Genomic DNA, 12,407 nt, shown 5'->3' on the forward strand with positions numbered 1-12,407 from the left:
CCCTGGCTCCTGGCGGCCTCAGAGCTAGTCCCTTCCTGAGGGTGACAAGGCAGCCACCCCAGGAGGAGATGCCAGGGGCCCTGCAGGCCCCCAGGGTCCACTCGCCTCAGTCGCCCTCCTCCCCACACTCCTGGGCCCCCTGGACTCACCACCCAGTCTCTGTGAACGATCATGGACATGATGATCTGGTACTGGAAGTATAAGGGGATGAGCAGCGGTGGCCCAACTGCAGGAGAGAGAGGAGAGGCACTTAGCGAGGCCTGTCTCACCCGGGCGGGGCTGGGAGACGGGGAGGAGCCGGGGGCAGAAGCCTGAATGTGGTGCCAGCTCTGCAGCTCCCGGGCAGAGGCGGCCGGGGCCCCGGTACCCGAGGAGGGGCCTGGGAGCAGACAGCACCTGCCGGCACCCCGCCCAGCGATCATGAGTGTGGGACCCTGGGCAGGTGTCTGGGCCAATGTCCCTTCTGTATCATGGGCCATGTGGGGTTTGCCTGGGATGGCTGCTGTGGTCCCTTCTCCTCTCACAGGTTTGGTGTCATTTCCTGGGTCTGGAAGGTTGTCAGGTGGGAGGGGAGACAGAGGGCCACACCGGGGTGAGAAGGGGGTCTGGGTGTGGTTGCGGGGTGCCCCAGCACTCACTCAGAAAGAAGTACTCGTGCTGGTGGTTGTAAGGCAGGTATTTCAGCTTCTTCTTGCCGTACTGAGGAGAGAGCAGAGACCGTGAGCCCCCAGCACCCCTCAGGCTCCAGCCTCCCGTGCTCTCCTCCACCCGCTCTGCAGCACTGTTCCTTCCTCCTGCCCAGGGGGCTTCTGTCCTCTGCACCCTGGGCTCCCAAGGCTGGGCCCCTCTGGGCTCCCGGCCACTCCGGCCAACACTTCCTCAGCCCTCGCTGGGCGTGCCGATCCCAAGCCGCATCCCATGCTGGCCTCAGCTCATGCGCTCCTCTACGAGCGGTGCTTCCAAAGCTGAAGCTCTGGGTCAAGTCACCGCCCAAGGCCACAGGAGAAGCGGGCCGGCTGGGATCTGAACCCAAGAAAGTGGACTCAGAGCCCATGCGACGGGCACTAAATAAATGTTGAGTGAATGCACAACTCAACAGCGCACGTGGGGGGCACAGACACCCAGAGGGAGCTCCTTGGCCAGTTTCCACCCCTTTGGGAGACAGAAAAGCTCCTGGGTCCCCCTGAGAAGCTCCCTGGAGCCCGCAGTGGGCAAGAGAACTCAGGTAAGGGCCTGGGGAATTGTTAACAGTATCAGGCCGGGTGCCATCTACCTTCCCGGAGCCTCCTGCAATTTCCAGGCTGAGACTTTTCACTTGAGGATGCCGGCGGGCCAGAGGAGGTCACCACATGGACTCTTCAGGCCACACCTGGTCACCTGGTCCCACCCAGGGCACCCTGACACCCAGACATTCAAGTGAGGAGGGCTGGGAGGGCTGGCTGGGGCGTGGCCATCCTCACTGTACAAAGTGGCTCAGGCCACACTGAGCATGAGCCCGGGTGAGGGGACCCACGGCCCCACAGGGTCCCTGCAGCTCCTTAATTCAAGGTCCACCGCCCCAGGGACCAGCCCACCTGGCCCCTAGGGGACTGAGACCAAAAGATGCTGCTCGAAGAGGGGCACCTGCGATGCTGGGGGTCTGTGTGGGGAGCCTGGGCTTCGACTCTGCCTCTCACCTGCGCTGAGACACTGCACAGGTCACTGAGCCCGCCTGAGCCCTGTTTGGCATCCAAATCACTGGATGTTAAGAGGAGCCAATGAGAACAAGGGCATAAATGCCAGCGGCTGACCCCTGGGACACGGCTCCTCAGCCCCCCTTCCCCCAACCCCACCCCCGGCTCCGAAGGTTGGCGCCGCTCTCATCCAATGATGTCCACTCCTGCTTATTTCAGCTGGGAGATCAAAGCATGATATGGATGGCGAAACCCTGGATGTCCTCTAGGCCAGTGTTCCTGTTCTCCAGGTGAGAACACAAGAGGGGAGTGATTGCCAAAATCACAGGGAGGGCCCACGGACAGAGGGTCCCCGGTGGGAGCAAAGCCAAGCCTGTCCCCAGGACATGCATCTTGGCACAGAGGCCATGGCCATGGCACACCCAGCTGAAGCACCACCAAAATCAATCCCTTTGTTCCGTGTGGCCTCCTGTGCCTCGGCAGGGGTCTCACCCATCCCCAGAATGCACATCCTTTGCACGAAGGCTATCAGTAAGATTGCGGCTGGCCTTGGAGAGGTCCCAGCCAGGGGACACCAGACACAGCTCTGGACAACTTTTCAGAGGAGGGAGGGATTAGAGGCGCCCCCTGAGTGGCCAGTCTGGTGGTCTGAGTTCTGGGGAGCATGTGGCCCATTGAACAGGCCCCCGGGTCTTGCTCTAACCTCCTCCCAGAAGCCAGGAACCAGGCCCAGACTTTGTCTGCAGGCTTCTCCAGCCCTGGACAGGAGCCCTCCTACCACATCTCTGCCCCACAGGTCAACCCTGAGGACAGCCCCAGGCCCAGAGGACCCTCGGGCTGGTCCACCTCTACTCGGGGAGTGAGCACTAAAGGCAGCGCAGGCTGGCTGGCGGAGGGACCCCACAGAAGGACTCGGGTGGGCGCAGCTGGGGAGTTGGTTTGAAGCTGCATTTGCACAGCAAGCACCCTATTTGCACTGATCCATGGTGCCCTGTAGGGGGTGACAGGAGATTACACGGGGCTGATGCTCCCCACCTGCCCCTAGCCGCTTAGCACTGCAGGCTCCCATGTGTGTCCCCTCAATGCCCCAGACTGTCCTGCGGGAGATGCCGAGTCCCTGCCCCCAGGCAGCGGCAGGCCTCTCTGTCCACCCCTGAGGGCTCCCAGCCTTAGAGAGGCGGGGGCTCCAGATTTGGAAACAATCTGTTATTCGAGCAAATTGCTTTGCTGTCCCCGCACCCTCCCACCCCATAAGCTTTGGGCTCTTTATTTGTAAAGTGGAGGTATGATGGGTACTTCTTAGTACTTCTTAGGGCTGTCGAGGGCTCATTGGTGATGGGGCTGTGAAAGCACTTCAGAACTGTGAGGGAAGGCCAGTCACAGTTACACGTGCGCCCGTGTGCGGTAACATGCAAAATGTCACGGGATGCCTGTTCCCGTCTTGATGACCTCAGTTAGGGGAACTGCAAGGCCGCCTGTCAGGGTAAGGCTGATCCAGGGCACTAGCCTTCCTCCAAAAACCAGCAAGCACAGCTGTGGTTTGGTGATGCCAGGCCTGGCCTGGGGCCAACCTTCTGGTTTCTTGACTTTCACACGCTCAGTTCTTTGCAACACTCAGTTGTATGTCATGGGCGCAGGGAAGGGATGGGGAGAGCTGTTTTAGAACGTACCAAGCTAGGAGGAGGGGCTTCTGGCTTCTTAATTCATCAGGAAGCTGGAGGGATCCAACAAACACAGGCCTCTAGTGTCCAGCAGGTGGTGGCCCCGGGCAGGGTCCCACAGGACCCGGAAGCCCTGGCTGGGAGCCAGACAGCCTGGGTTTGGATGGTGGCACTGCTTTTCTAGCTGTAGCCTTGAGCAAGTTATTTTACTCTCTCAGCCTTAGCTGCTCCATCTATAAAATGGGTTTGATGAGAGCTCCTGCCTCACGGTTAAGCAAGGATTAAGTGACGCCCCACGTGCAGTGCTTGGCACGGTGCTAGGCCCGGGGACTCAGAAAGAGTCAACCTTCCTCCCCAGTGGGGACCACAGGCCTGGAGGACCCACACGCCTCTGCCCTCCAGGACAGTCCCCAACACACACAGGGAGAAAGCTCGGGTCGTGAGGCCACCACAGGGGAGATGCAGGAAGATAGGGGGTGCTTCCACTCGAGCTGCGGGCGAGGCTCCGGGTGGCTTGTCATGTCCAGACCCCAAGGAGTGGCGGCACATGCAGGACCTGCTTTGACACGTCCTCAAGCCGAGGCTGAAGGGAGCACAGGCCAGAGGCAGAGGGAGGGGGAGTACGGCCAGCCCCAGCGGCCTGTCTTCCTGGAGGCCCACAACCCTGGGCCCCGGCCAGCTGACCCTCCTGTGCTCAGCCTCTGCAAGGACCACAAGGCCGGGCTTGGATTATGGGCTGAGCGGGTGCCAGGGGCATGTGCAGGGGACTTTTCAGCATTGGAACAAAATGTCTGAGGAATGACAAGGGCCTTCCTTGTCTGCTCAGGGGAAGGGGGAGGGGAGCAGTTGCAAAGTCCTGCCCAGACTCACACACAGAAATGAGGAACACGGCCACGGCAGGCACGCAAGGTGGCAAAACTCCAGCCCAAGGGGCCTGAGAGGAGGGCCACAGGTGCTCCAAGGGAATATCTGGCCTCTTCAAGAAGGAAGCCTGGAGGGTCAGCTGCAGACAGGCCGTGGGGCAGGGAGAGCCTCCCAGATGGGCAGGAAAAGCAGGATCTCAGGCAGGGAGGCAGAAGCAGCTGCCTTCTGAGAGCCCGTTTACAGAGCTACAGGGCTAAGGGCCTCCTCGTTCTCCCCCATGATATGGAAAAAAAAAAAAAAAAAGTGGGTGGTGGAGGGGCAGGATGAGCAAAACAAGACCGCCCTTGACATCACCACTATTTAATTCTGTTCTGAAGTTCCAGGAATGCCATAAAACCCAAGTCAGAAATAAGAGTGTAGAGCGATTAGAAAGAGTCTAAATTTTCATTATTTTCAGGGATATGATTGTCTACCCGGGAAATTCAAAAAAATCAACTGAAAAACAACTAGAATCACAAGCAGACATAAGCGGACACTAGCTGGACATAAGGTAACTAGCCAGACATCAGCATGTTTCCTGAACACTGGAGGAACCCCTATCATAATGACAAAAAGCAGAAGTTACCTAGGATTTAATTAAAAAAAAGAAAACCATCCACAAGACATATAAAGAAAAGGAGGACTTCCCCTGGTGGCACAGTGGTTGAGAATCTGCCTGCCAATGCAGGGAACACGGGTACAAGCCCTGGTCCGGGAAGATCCCGCATGCCACGGAGCAACTAAGCCCGTGCGCCACAACTACTGAGCCTGCACTGTAGAGCCCGCGAGCAACAACTACTGAGCCCACATGTCACAACTACTGAAGCTGCGCGCCTAGAGCCTGTGCTCCGCAATAAGAGAAGCCACCGCAGTGAGAAGTCCAGGCGTGGCAACGAAGAGTAGCCCCCGCTCGACGCAACTAGAGAAAGCCCGCACGCAGCAACAAAGACCCAACACAGCCAACAATAAATAAATAAATAAAAATAAATTTAAAAAAAGAAAAAGGAAAACCTTTCTAAGAGATATAAAAAGGAGACTCAAGCGTAAATGGAGAAAGATGTCTTATTTCTGGATGGAAAGGCTGAATGTAAAGATGTAAATTCTTTCTGGGAGGGAAAAGTCAGCCCATGACAAGCTTGCAGTGAGCTCTAAGGAGCCACGGATGGATTGGCACAGATCAGCATGACGCCAAAGTCACCCAGACAGCGTCCCATGCTGACACTCAGCCCAGACCAGGTGCTGGGGTTCAGGAGGGGATACCCTCCCACTCAGAAGGGGTGGCGTGACCCGGTAAGGGGAAACCAGGAAAACTGGCTGACTCCTGAGAATTATGAAGGTTGACCATTGGTCTTAGCCAAGTCCCGTTTGGCAAAAGTCAAGCATTCAAAAGTGATACCAGGGGACTTCCCTGGCGGTCTAGCAGTTAAGACTCCACGCTCCCACTGCAGGGGGCATGGGTTCCATCCCTGGTCGGGGAACTAAGACCCCACATGCTGCAGTGCAGCCAAAAAGAAAAAAAAAACAAAGAGGTCCAAGGAACCAGGCTCTGATGGGGGCTCCACCACTTCTCGTCCGCAGCCAGACCCTCTCCACCTGCAGACCCCTCCCTTCACTAGACACAGACCCTCTCGACCCCGTAGACCTCTCCCCCTTCCCTGGGTGCACAGCCCTGCCGTCAGCACTCCCTCGACTCCTAACACCCTCAACAGAGCTGCTGGCTTGATGTCTCCTGCTACACCCTAGCTGGTAACATGCCCACCTGAGGGCACGTCTTGGCTCCTTCACTGGGCTGGGAGTATCCTAGGAAGAGGGACGATGGCCAGCTCCGAGCCTCCAACTCCCAGCACAGGCCGACACAAAGCAGCTTATTCATTCAACAAACACACGTTGAGGGCCTACTATGCACAGGCCCTGGGGACCCAACGGAGAGCAAACCATATTACTTTTTGATTATTTATATATATTTTCCAGGACTCTAATTCTCTCTTTAGCTCTGTCTAATCTACTTAACCCATTGTTTAGGAGATATATATCTATATCTATACTTCATTTGGTCATTCAAAAATCTGTTTGGTTCTCTTTGATAATCACTTGTTGTTTATTTATCTTAAGTTCATACATAACCTTTCTATATTGTACATAGGACCTGAGTATCTGGAGTTCTATAGCATCTAAATCTGTTATATGTTGTTTCTTCCGATTCTCACTCATAGTGGCTAGCCTTCTGTGCTGTGCTTCTGATTGTGAGCTCATTGCTTGGTATTAGCCTATGGGAATCTTCATACCTATATTTGGAGACTTTCCTCCAAGGGGGATTTGCCTCTGCTTCTGCCAGGAGCCAGAGGGTGCCACCAACCTGGAACACTTCAGTCCTCCTTGAGGGCCCTGGCTTCGTACAGTTGCCTGAGATGCAGCTCCCCCAGCTCCTCCTGGCCAACCTCCCAGCTTCATTCTAACTTTTCTTTTGGAGTCAGGAAGTAGGTTTTGGAGATCTTGGAAAACAACAGGGCCTCAAGGAATCATGGCCTCTCTTTGCGGGATATTCTTTTTCTGTAGCAAGAAGGTTCCTCACTGCTCTAAGTCCACCATATGAGAAGAAGGAGAAATTCTCCAATCCAGGGACTTCCCTGGAGGTCCGGTGATTAAGACTCCATGCCTCCACTGCAGGGGGCATGGGTTCCATCCCTGGTCTGGGAACTAAGATGCCACATGCCATGTGGTGTGGCCAAAAAATTAAAAATTATAAATAAATAAATAAATAAATAAAAGTGAAACCAGGGACTTCACTGGCGGTCCAGTGGTTAGGACTCTGCACTTCCACTGCGGGGGGCACGGGTTCGATCTCTGGTCAGGGGACTAAGATCCCTCATGCCACACGGCCAAAAAAAAAAAAAAAAAAAAGTGAAACCATAAAACACTGAAAATATATGAAGAACTTTCTAAGCATAAAAGAAAGGTCCCTTCCAGGCAGCATGGTCCTGTGGACACCAGGGTATGGCTCAACCAGGAACCCAGAAACAGCTGGCCTTTCCCCCGAGTATGTGAGAGAAAGGATTTCATGGAGCACCGTGGCCGTGGCCATGGTCTTTCAAGGCCACTGGCAACTGGATGGCCAGATCCCCAAAACCTCCCACCGCACCCCCTCTCCAGAAGTCGGCACTCGAGAGGTGTCTAGGGAGAGATGTTGGAAGAAGTTTCGCTGGCCACCACACGGAGAGGAGAGACGGCTTGCTGCCAGCGTCACTGGTGAGACTAGATTTTGTTGTCAGGGACACAGAGAGCATTTGTCAAGCCAGTCAACAGCTCTACAACACGAAGCCTCACCCAGAAAGGGAAGCCTTTGTCTTCTTATCAGATGGACCCAGGTTAATCAGTCCTACTATCTAGACACCTCAAATCAAAGCGAGCAAACTCTTTCCTAGAAGGAAAATGCAAGCATGTATTTTGGCAGAGAATAAAATCCTTGCCCAGCCAGAGAGCCTCCACACTTCCAAAGTACTGAATTTTGGCTAATTTCCTCTGAATTGACAATGTCACAGAAAACCCATGTTTCTGCTCAGATATTCTGTCAGATATGAAATGCGAGGGGGGGTACCAACCAGAATTGAGGGGACAGGCTCTCTTCTCTCCCTGTTCCAATCCTTGGATGCCAACACTACTGGGAATACGACCAATTAAAGACACTGCTCCTTATTGAGGGTAGACATGCCTCTCTTGGCAAATGCTTATCGGGCCCCTACTCTGCGCGTGGTATGGTCACACTTAAGATCTATGGAAAAGCAACAAGGATCTTCTAAACTTTGGTTTACATCATCAATGTATTTCTGAAAAGTAAAGCCTATGTAGATTTTTTTTAGAGGCTGTCACATAGAGGCTCTACTTTTTACAGAATGTTAAATGAGGACAGTCTTTAAATTCTTTAAATGCATTGGGGGGGGGGGTCCTTTATTCAAAAACTTAGCAACACCAATTTTTCCTGTCATAAAATAGTGTGGGTTACATTATGGTATAGAAATGTGACAGAGCACTTGGACAGCCCCAGGTGGAGGCCCATACACTTCTGACTCCAGCAAAGAAGTCTACGTTTGGTGAGGCAGCAAGTTGCAGAAAAACTGTTTAAGTTTTAATTTTTGTTTTTTTGTTTTTTAAAGATTGATTGATTGATTGATTGATTGATTGATTGCTATGTTGGGTCTTCGTTTCTGTGCTAGGGCCTTCTCTAGTTGCGGCAAGTGGGGGCCACTCTTCATCGCGGTGCGCGGGCCTCTCACTATCGCGGCCTCTCTTGTTGCGGAGCACAGGCTCCAGATGCGCAGGCTCAGTAGTTGTGGCTCACGGGCCTAGTTGCTCCGCGGCATGTGGGATCTTCCCAGACCAGGGCTCGAACCCGTGTCCCCTGCATTAGCAGGCAGATTCTCAACCACTGCGCCACCAGGGAAGCCCTTAATTTTTGTTTTTAAAAAAGATACGTGTGTGTGTCTACACACATAGAAAATATCTGGAAGGATTCTGTAGTATGTTGTCAACAGTGGTCACCCTCAGGGGCATGACACTAGAGGCAAAGGGGGGATGGTAGAGATAATAGGAGACTCACTTCTTAGTTTGGTCTATTTCCATTATCATTTAAATGCTTGTAACAGGTATGTTCTATATTTATAATAATAATAATTTTAAAAAACTAATGTAAAAACAAGGCAGTGTGATGGAGTGGAAGGAAATGGCCTAGCTGTCAGATCTGGGGCCTCATCCTAGACTGGCCACTAAACGATGTGACCCTGAACACACGCCCTCCTCCTGCCGAGCCTCGCTTGGCATCTGTGGTGAAGCAGGTGGGACCAGACCCTGTTGAGGTCCCTCCCAGCATCGGGGATTGTGACTCTCCAAGTAAGGTTTCCTGGGGCTGGTCTTTGGGCACCAAGCTTGAGCTCTGGAATCGTGCCTTCCTGCTAAACTGGAAGGAACAAGCCAGGAAATGCTCTTCCCCGGCCCATGGGAGGTGGGGAGGTATCTAATACTCTAAGGAGCTGCATCCCTTATTTACACAGGAGGCCATCCCACAGACATTTCAGCTTGAATAATTCAGGGTGTCCAGGAAAGGTTTTCGTGTAAACATCAGACACCCTCCACCCCATGGGATTCCTCCCCTGATCCCTGCGCAGGCCAAACACTCCCCATGGCCACTTGGTCCCCTTCATCGTACCTCAATGGGCTGCCATTTACCCAGGACAAACACATGCAGCATGTTCACATCCGGGTCCTTGTGGAAGATGTTGGGCTTGGCGTGGTGCTGGAAGTGGCGATGGTTCCACCAGTTGGCAGAAGCACCCTGTTGGGGGAGGAATAGGGGTGAGCAGTGCAATCCTCGGTGCGCGGGAAGGGGATCTACGACAGGCCCAGCTCAGGACCAGTTCCTAGCAGGTCCAATATTCAGGGCTGACTTCTCCACTATACACAGGGCCTCGGGCCCCTGAGAGTCAGAATGCAGCCCTGCCGGTGCTGAGTCCAGAGTGCTGGGCAGGCCCTTGGCCAGGACTTCCGTATGGACCCAGGTCACTGCCCCCTGCCCAAGGCCTATTTCTCTGATCATAAGACGGTGCGGGGGATGGACGGAGAGGCACGTGCGTCAGCATGTGTGGTGGAGTCTCAGCTCTCTGCCAACGCTGGGCGTGAGGCTCTACGTCCCTCATCCTCTGCTCGTCTCCTGTTTGCGTGTGTTGTGCAGAGGGGAACACTTCTGTTTTGGGAACAGTAAGAAGTGGTCCCTACCATATGACCCAGCACTCCGCCCCTACGTGTGTACCCAAGAGGAATGAAAACAGAGCCACACAAAGACTTGTACACAAACGTTCCCAGCAGCATTATTTAAAATAACCAAAAAGCGGAAACAACCCAAAGGTCCATCAACTGATGAATGGATAAATACAATATGGCAGATCCATACAATGGAATATGTTTGGCCATTCCATAAAAAAGTGTGAAACACTGACACGCGCTACAACGTGGATGAACCTGGAAAACACGATGCTAAGTGAAAGAAGCCAGCCACAAAGGATTCCATTTATATGAAATGTCCAGCACAGGGAAATCCACAGACAGAAAGATGAGTGGTTACCTAGTGCTAGGGTTGGGATGAGGGGGTTGGGAGGTGATGGCTAAGTGGCGTGGGGTTTCTTTTTGGGGTGATCAAGATGTTCCAAAACTGATTGCGATGGTGGTTGCACACATTTGGGACTATACTACAAGTCATTGGTTTGTACACTTTATTTTTGCCACGCCGCGCAGCATGTGGGATCTTAGTTCCCTGACCAGAGACGGAACCCACGCCCCCTGCAGTGGAAGTGCAGAGTTTTAACCACTGGACTGCCAGGAATTCCCTGGTTTGTACACTTTAAATGTGCAAATTGTATAGCATGTGAATTACATCAAGAAAACTTAAAAAAAAAAAAAAAAAAATGAAGACCACAAGTGGTCCCTGCTCTCAGATGGCCCACAGAGTAGCTGGCAAGAGACAGCCCAGCAGCCAGACATGCCACTGCACTGAGAGGTGACAGCTGAGTCACATCACGCCCAGAAGGCTTGGCGGAGCTTCATAAACAATCACCAACAGAGCTTCCTGGTTCTAACGGGTAAATATAAAATTATGAATCTAGGGACTTCCCTGGCAGTCCAGTGGTTAGGACTCTGAGCTTTCACTACCAAGGGCCTGGGTTCAATCCCTGGTCGGGGAACTAAGATCCCTCAAGCTGTGCGGCACGGCCAAAAACAATAATAATAAAATTACAATTCTAGGAGACAAGAAGCATTACATGAGTATTTCTTTCAAGGCCACAAATTTCTGTCTCACCAGCTCCAGCTCTGGACACATTCTGAAGGCACGTCCCTCTACAAAGTCACCCAGTGATGCAAAGAAGGAAACAAGACTCCTCTGACTCTTCCGCATGAGGACTTCACTGGTGAACTGTCGCTGGATCAATCAATGCTTTGGCCAAGGGTCTGGCCATCTATAAAAAGGCCTAACTGCAAAAACAAATATTTTACTTGGAAGATGTTTGGTACAAACATAGTCTCTGGACCCTAACGGCCATGGGCGGGAACAGCTCTGAGCAGCTGTGGCCTTTGCAGTGACCTCAGGCCCCTGTAAGCAGGAGGGCCTCAAAACCCAACAGGGCAAAAAAAAAAAAGTCAGCGAATGAGAGCTTAGAGGATTAAGAAATCAGATGACACATTGGCCTTTCTAGACAAAAGGAACCAAATTCCTGGGAAGAGCGCAAGGGAGTCCCAGGCACAAAGAAATCAAGGGGCAAGGCATGTGCGCACGATGTTTACAATGCACCAACCAAGAGATGTTTGTTGAATAACTGGAGGAAAGACAGGCTACGAGCACCACGGGGATGAGAGGAGGCAAGGTGGGGCCATCCCCGAACTTGGCATCGGCTGTAACGACAAAACATTTTTTGATGGTGCTATTCTCTGCTGTGACTCTCCTCCATCCTTCTTCACTAGGCTCAACCCTCCGTATCCTTCCTGGGCACTGGGAAGCCCTGCCTGTCCTGGAGCAGTGACCCAGTGCTGTGCTCTCGGAATGTGGTGCCAATGTTGCCCGCCCTGGGGATGAAGTGGGGAAGGAGGCGAGCCCTTGTCTAGCGAGGGAGAGGAGGGTATCACTCCACACTGGGGTGGGCTGACGGAGCTGGAAAAGTTTCGGGAGGCCACTCAGAAGGACTGCCCTTGGGCAGCAGGCTGGGGCAGGAGCGGGCCAGCCAGAGTGAGGGTCCCGTTTCTGACAGAGGGAAGAGCCTAGGTGAAGGCCTTGGGGGAAGGGGAGCGTAGAATGTTCCAGAAGCCAAAAGAAGGCCCCCTAAGTTGGGCCAGCAGTGCTGGGCAGAGCCATAGCAGACCCTGAGGCAAACTCATCAACAATATTTCTAAAAATCTACGCTTTTGCTCATCCCATTTTCAATTGAGAGAACTGCCAAGTCTGACAATTTCTCTCAACCAAGTGACAGTCTTAAATAATTTTTTTTTAATATTTATTTATTTATTTGGCTGCGCCGGGTCTTAGCTGCGGCATGTGGGATCTAGTTCCCTGACCAGGGATCGAAGCCGGGCCCCCTGTGTTGGGAGTGCGGAGTCTTAACCGCTGGACCACCAGGGAAGTCTCTTAAATAAT

The 12,407-nt window shown here is 53.1% G+C and overlaps 1 protein-coding gene across 2 annotated transcripts in view; it reads right to left on the minus strand.

Moving 5' to 3' along the window:
- The window catches only part of FADS2 (fatty acid desaturase 2), a 35,839-nt gene that overhangs the window by 8,179 nt on the left and 15,253 nt on the right, over nt 1–12,407 (minus strand). For both annotated transcript variants that reach the window (XM_082344289.1, XM_082344290.1), the window contains 3 exons: nt 9,438–9,563; nt 639–699; nt 150–226 (listed from right to left, as the gene is read on the minus strand). In XM_082344289.1, the coding sequence (XP_082200415.1) occupies nt 150–226; nt 639–699; nt 9,438–9,563 (264 nt within the window). The remainder of the gene's footprint in view (nt 1–149; nt 227–638; nt 700–9,437; nt 9,564–12,407) is intronic.

This window comes from Balaenoptera borealis, assembly GCF_965194805.1.
Source record: "Balaenoptera borealis genome assembly, chromosome: 11".
NCBI lineage: Eukaryota > Metazoa > Chordata > Mammalia > Artiodactyla > Balaenopteridae > Balaenoptera > Balaenoptera borealis.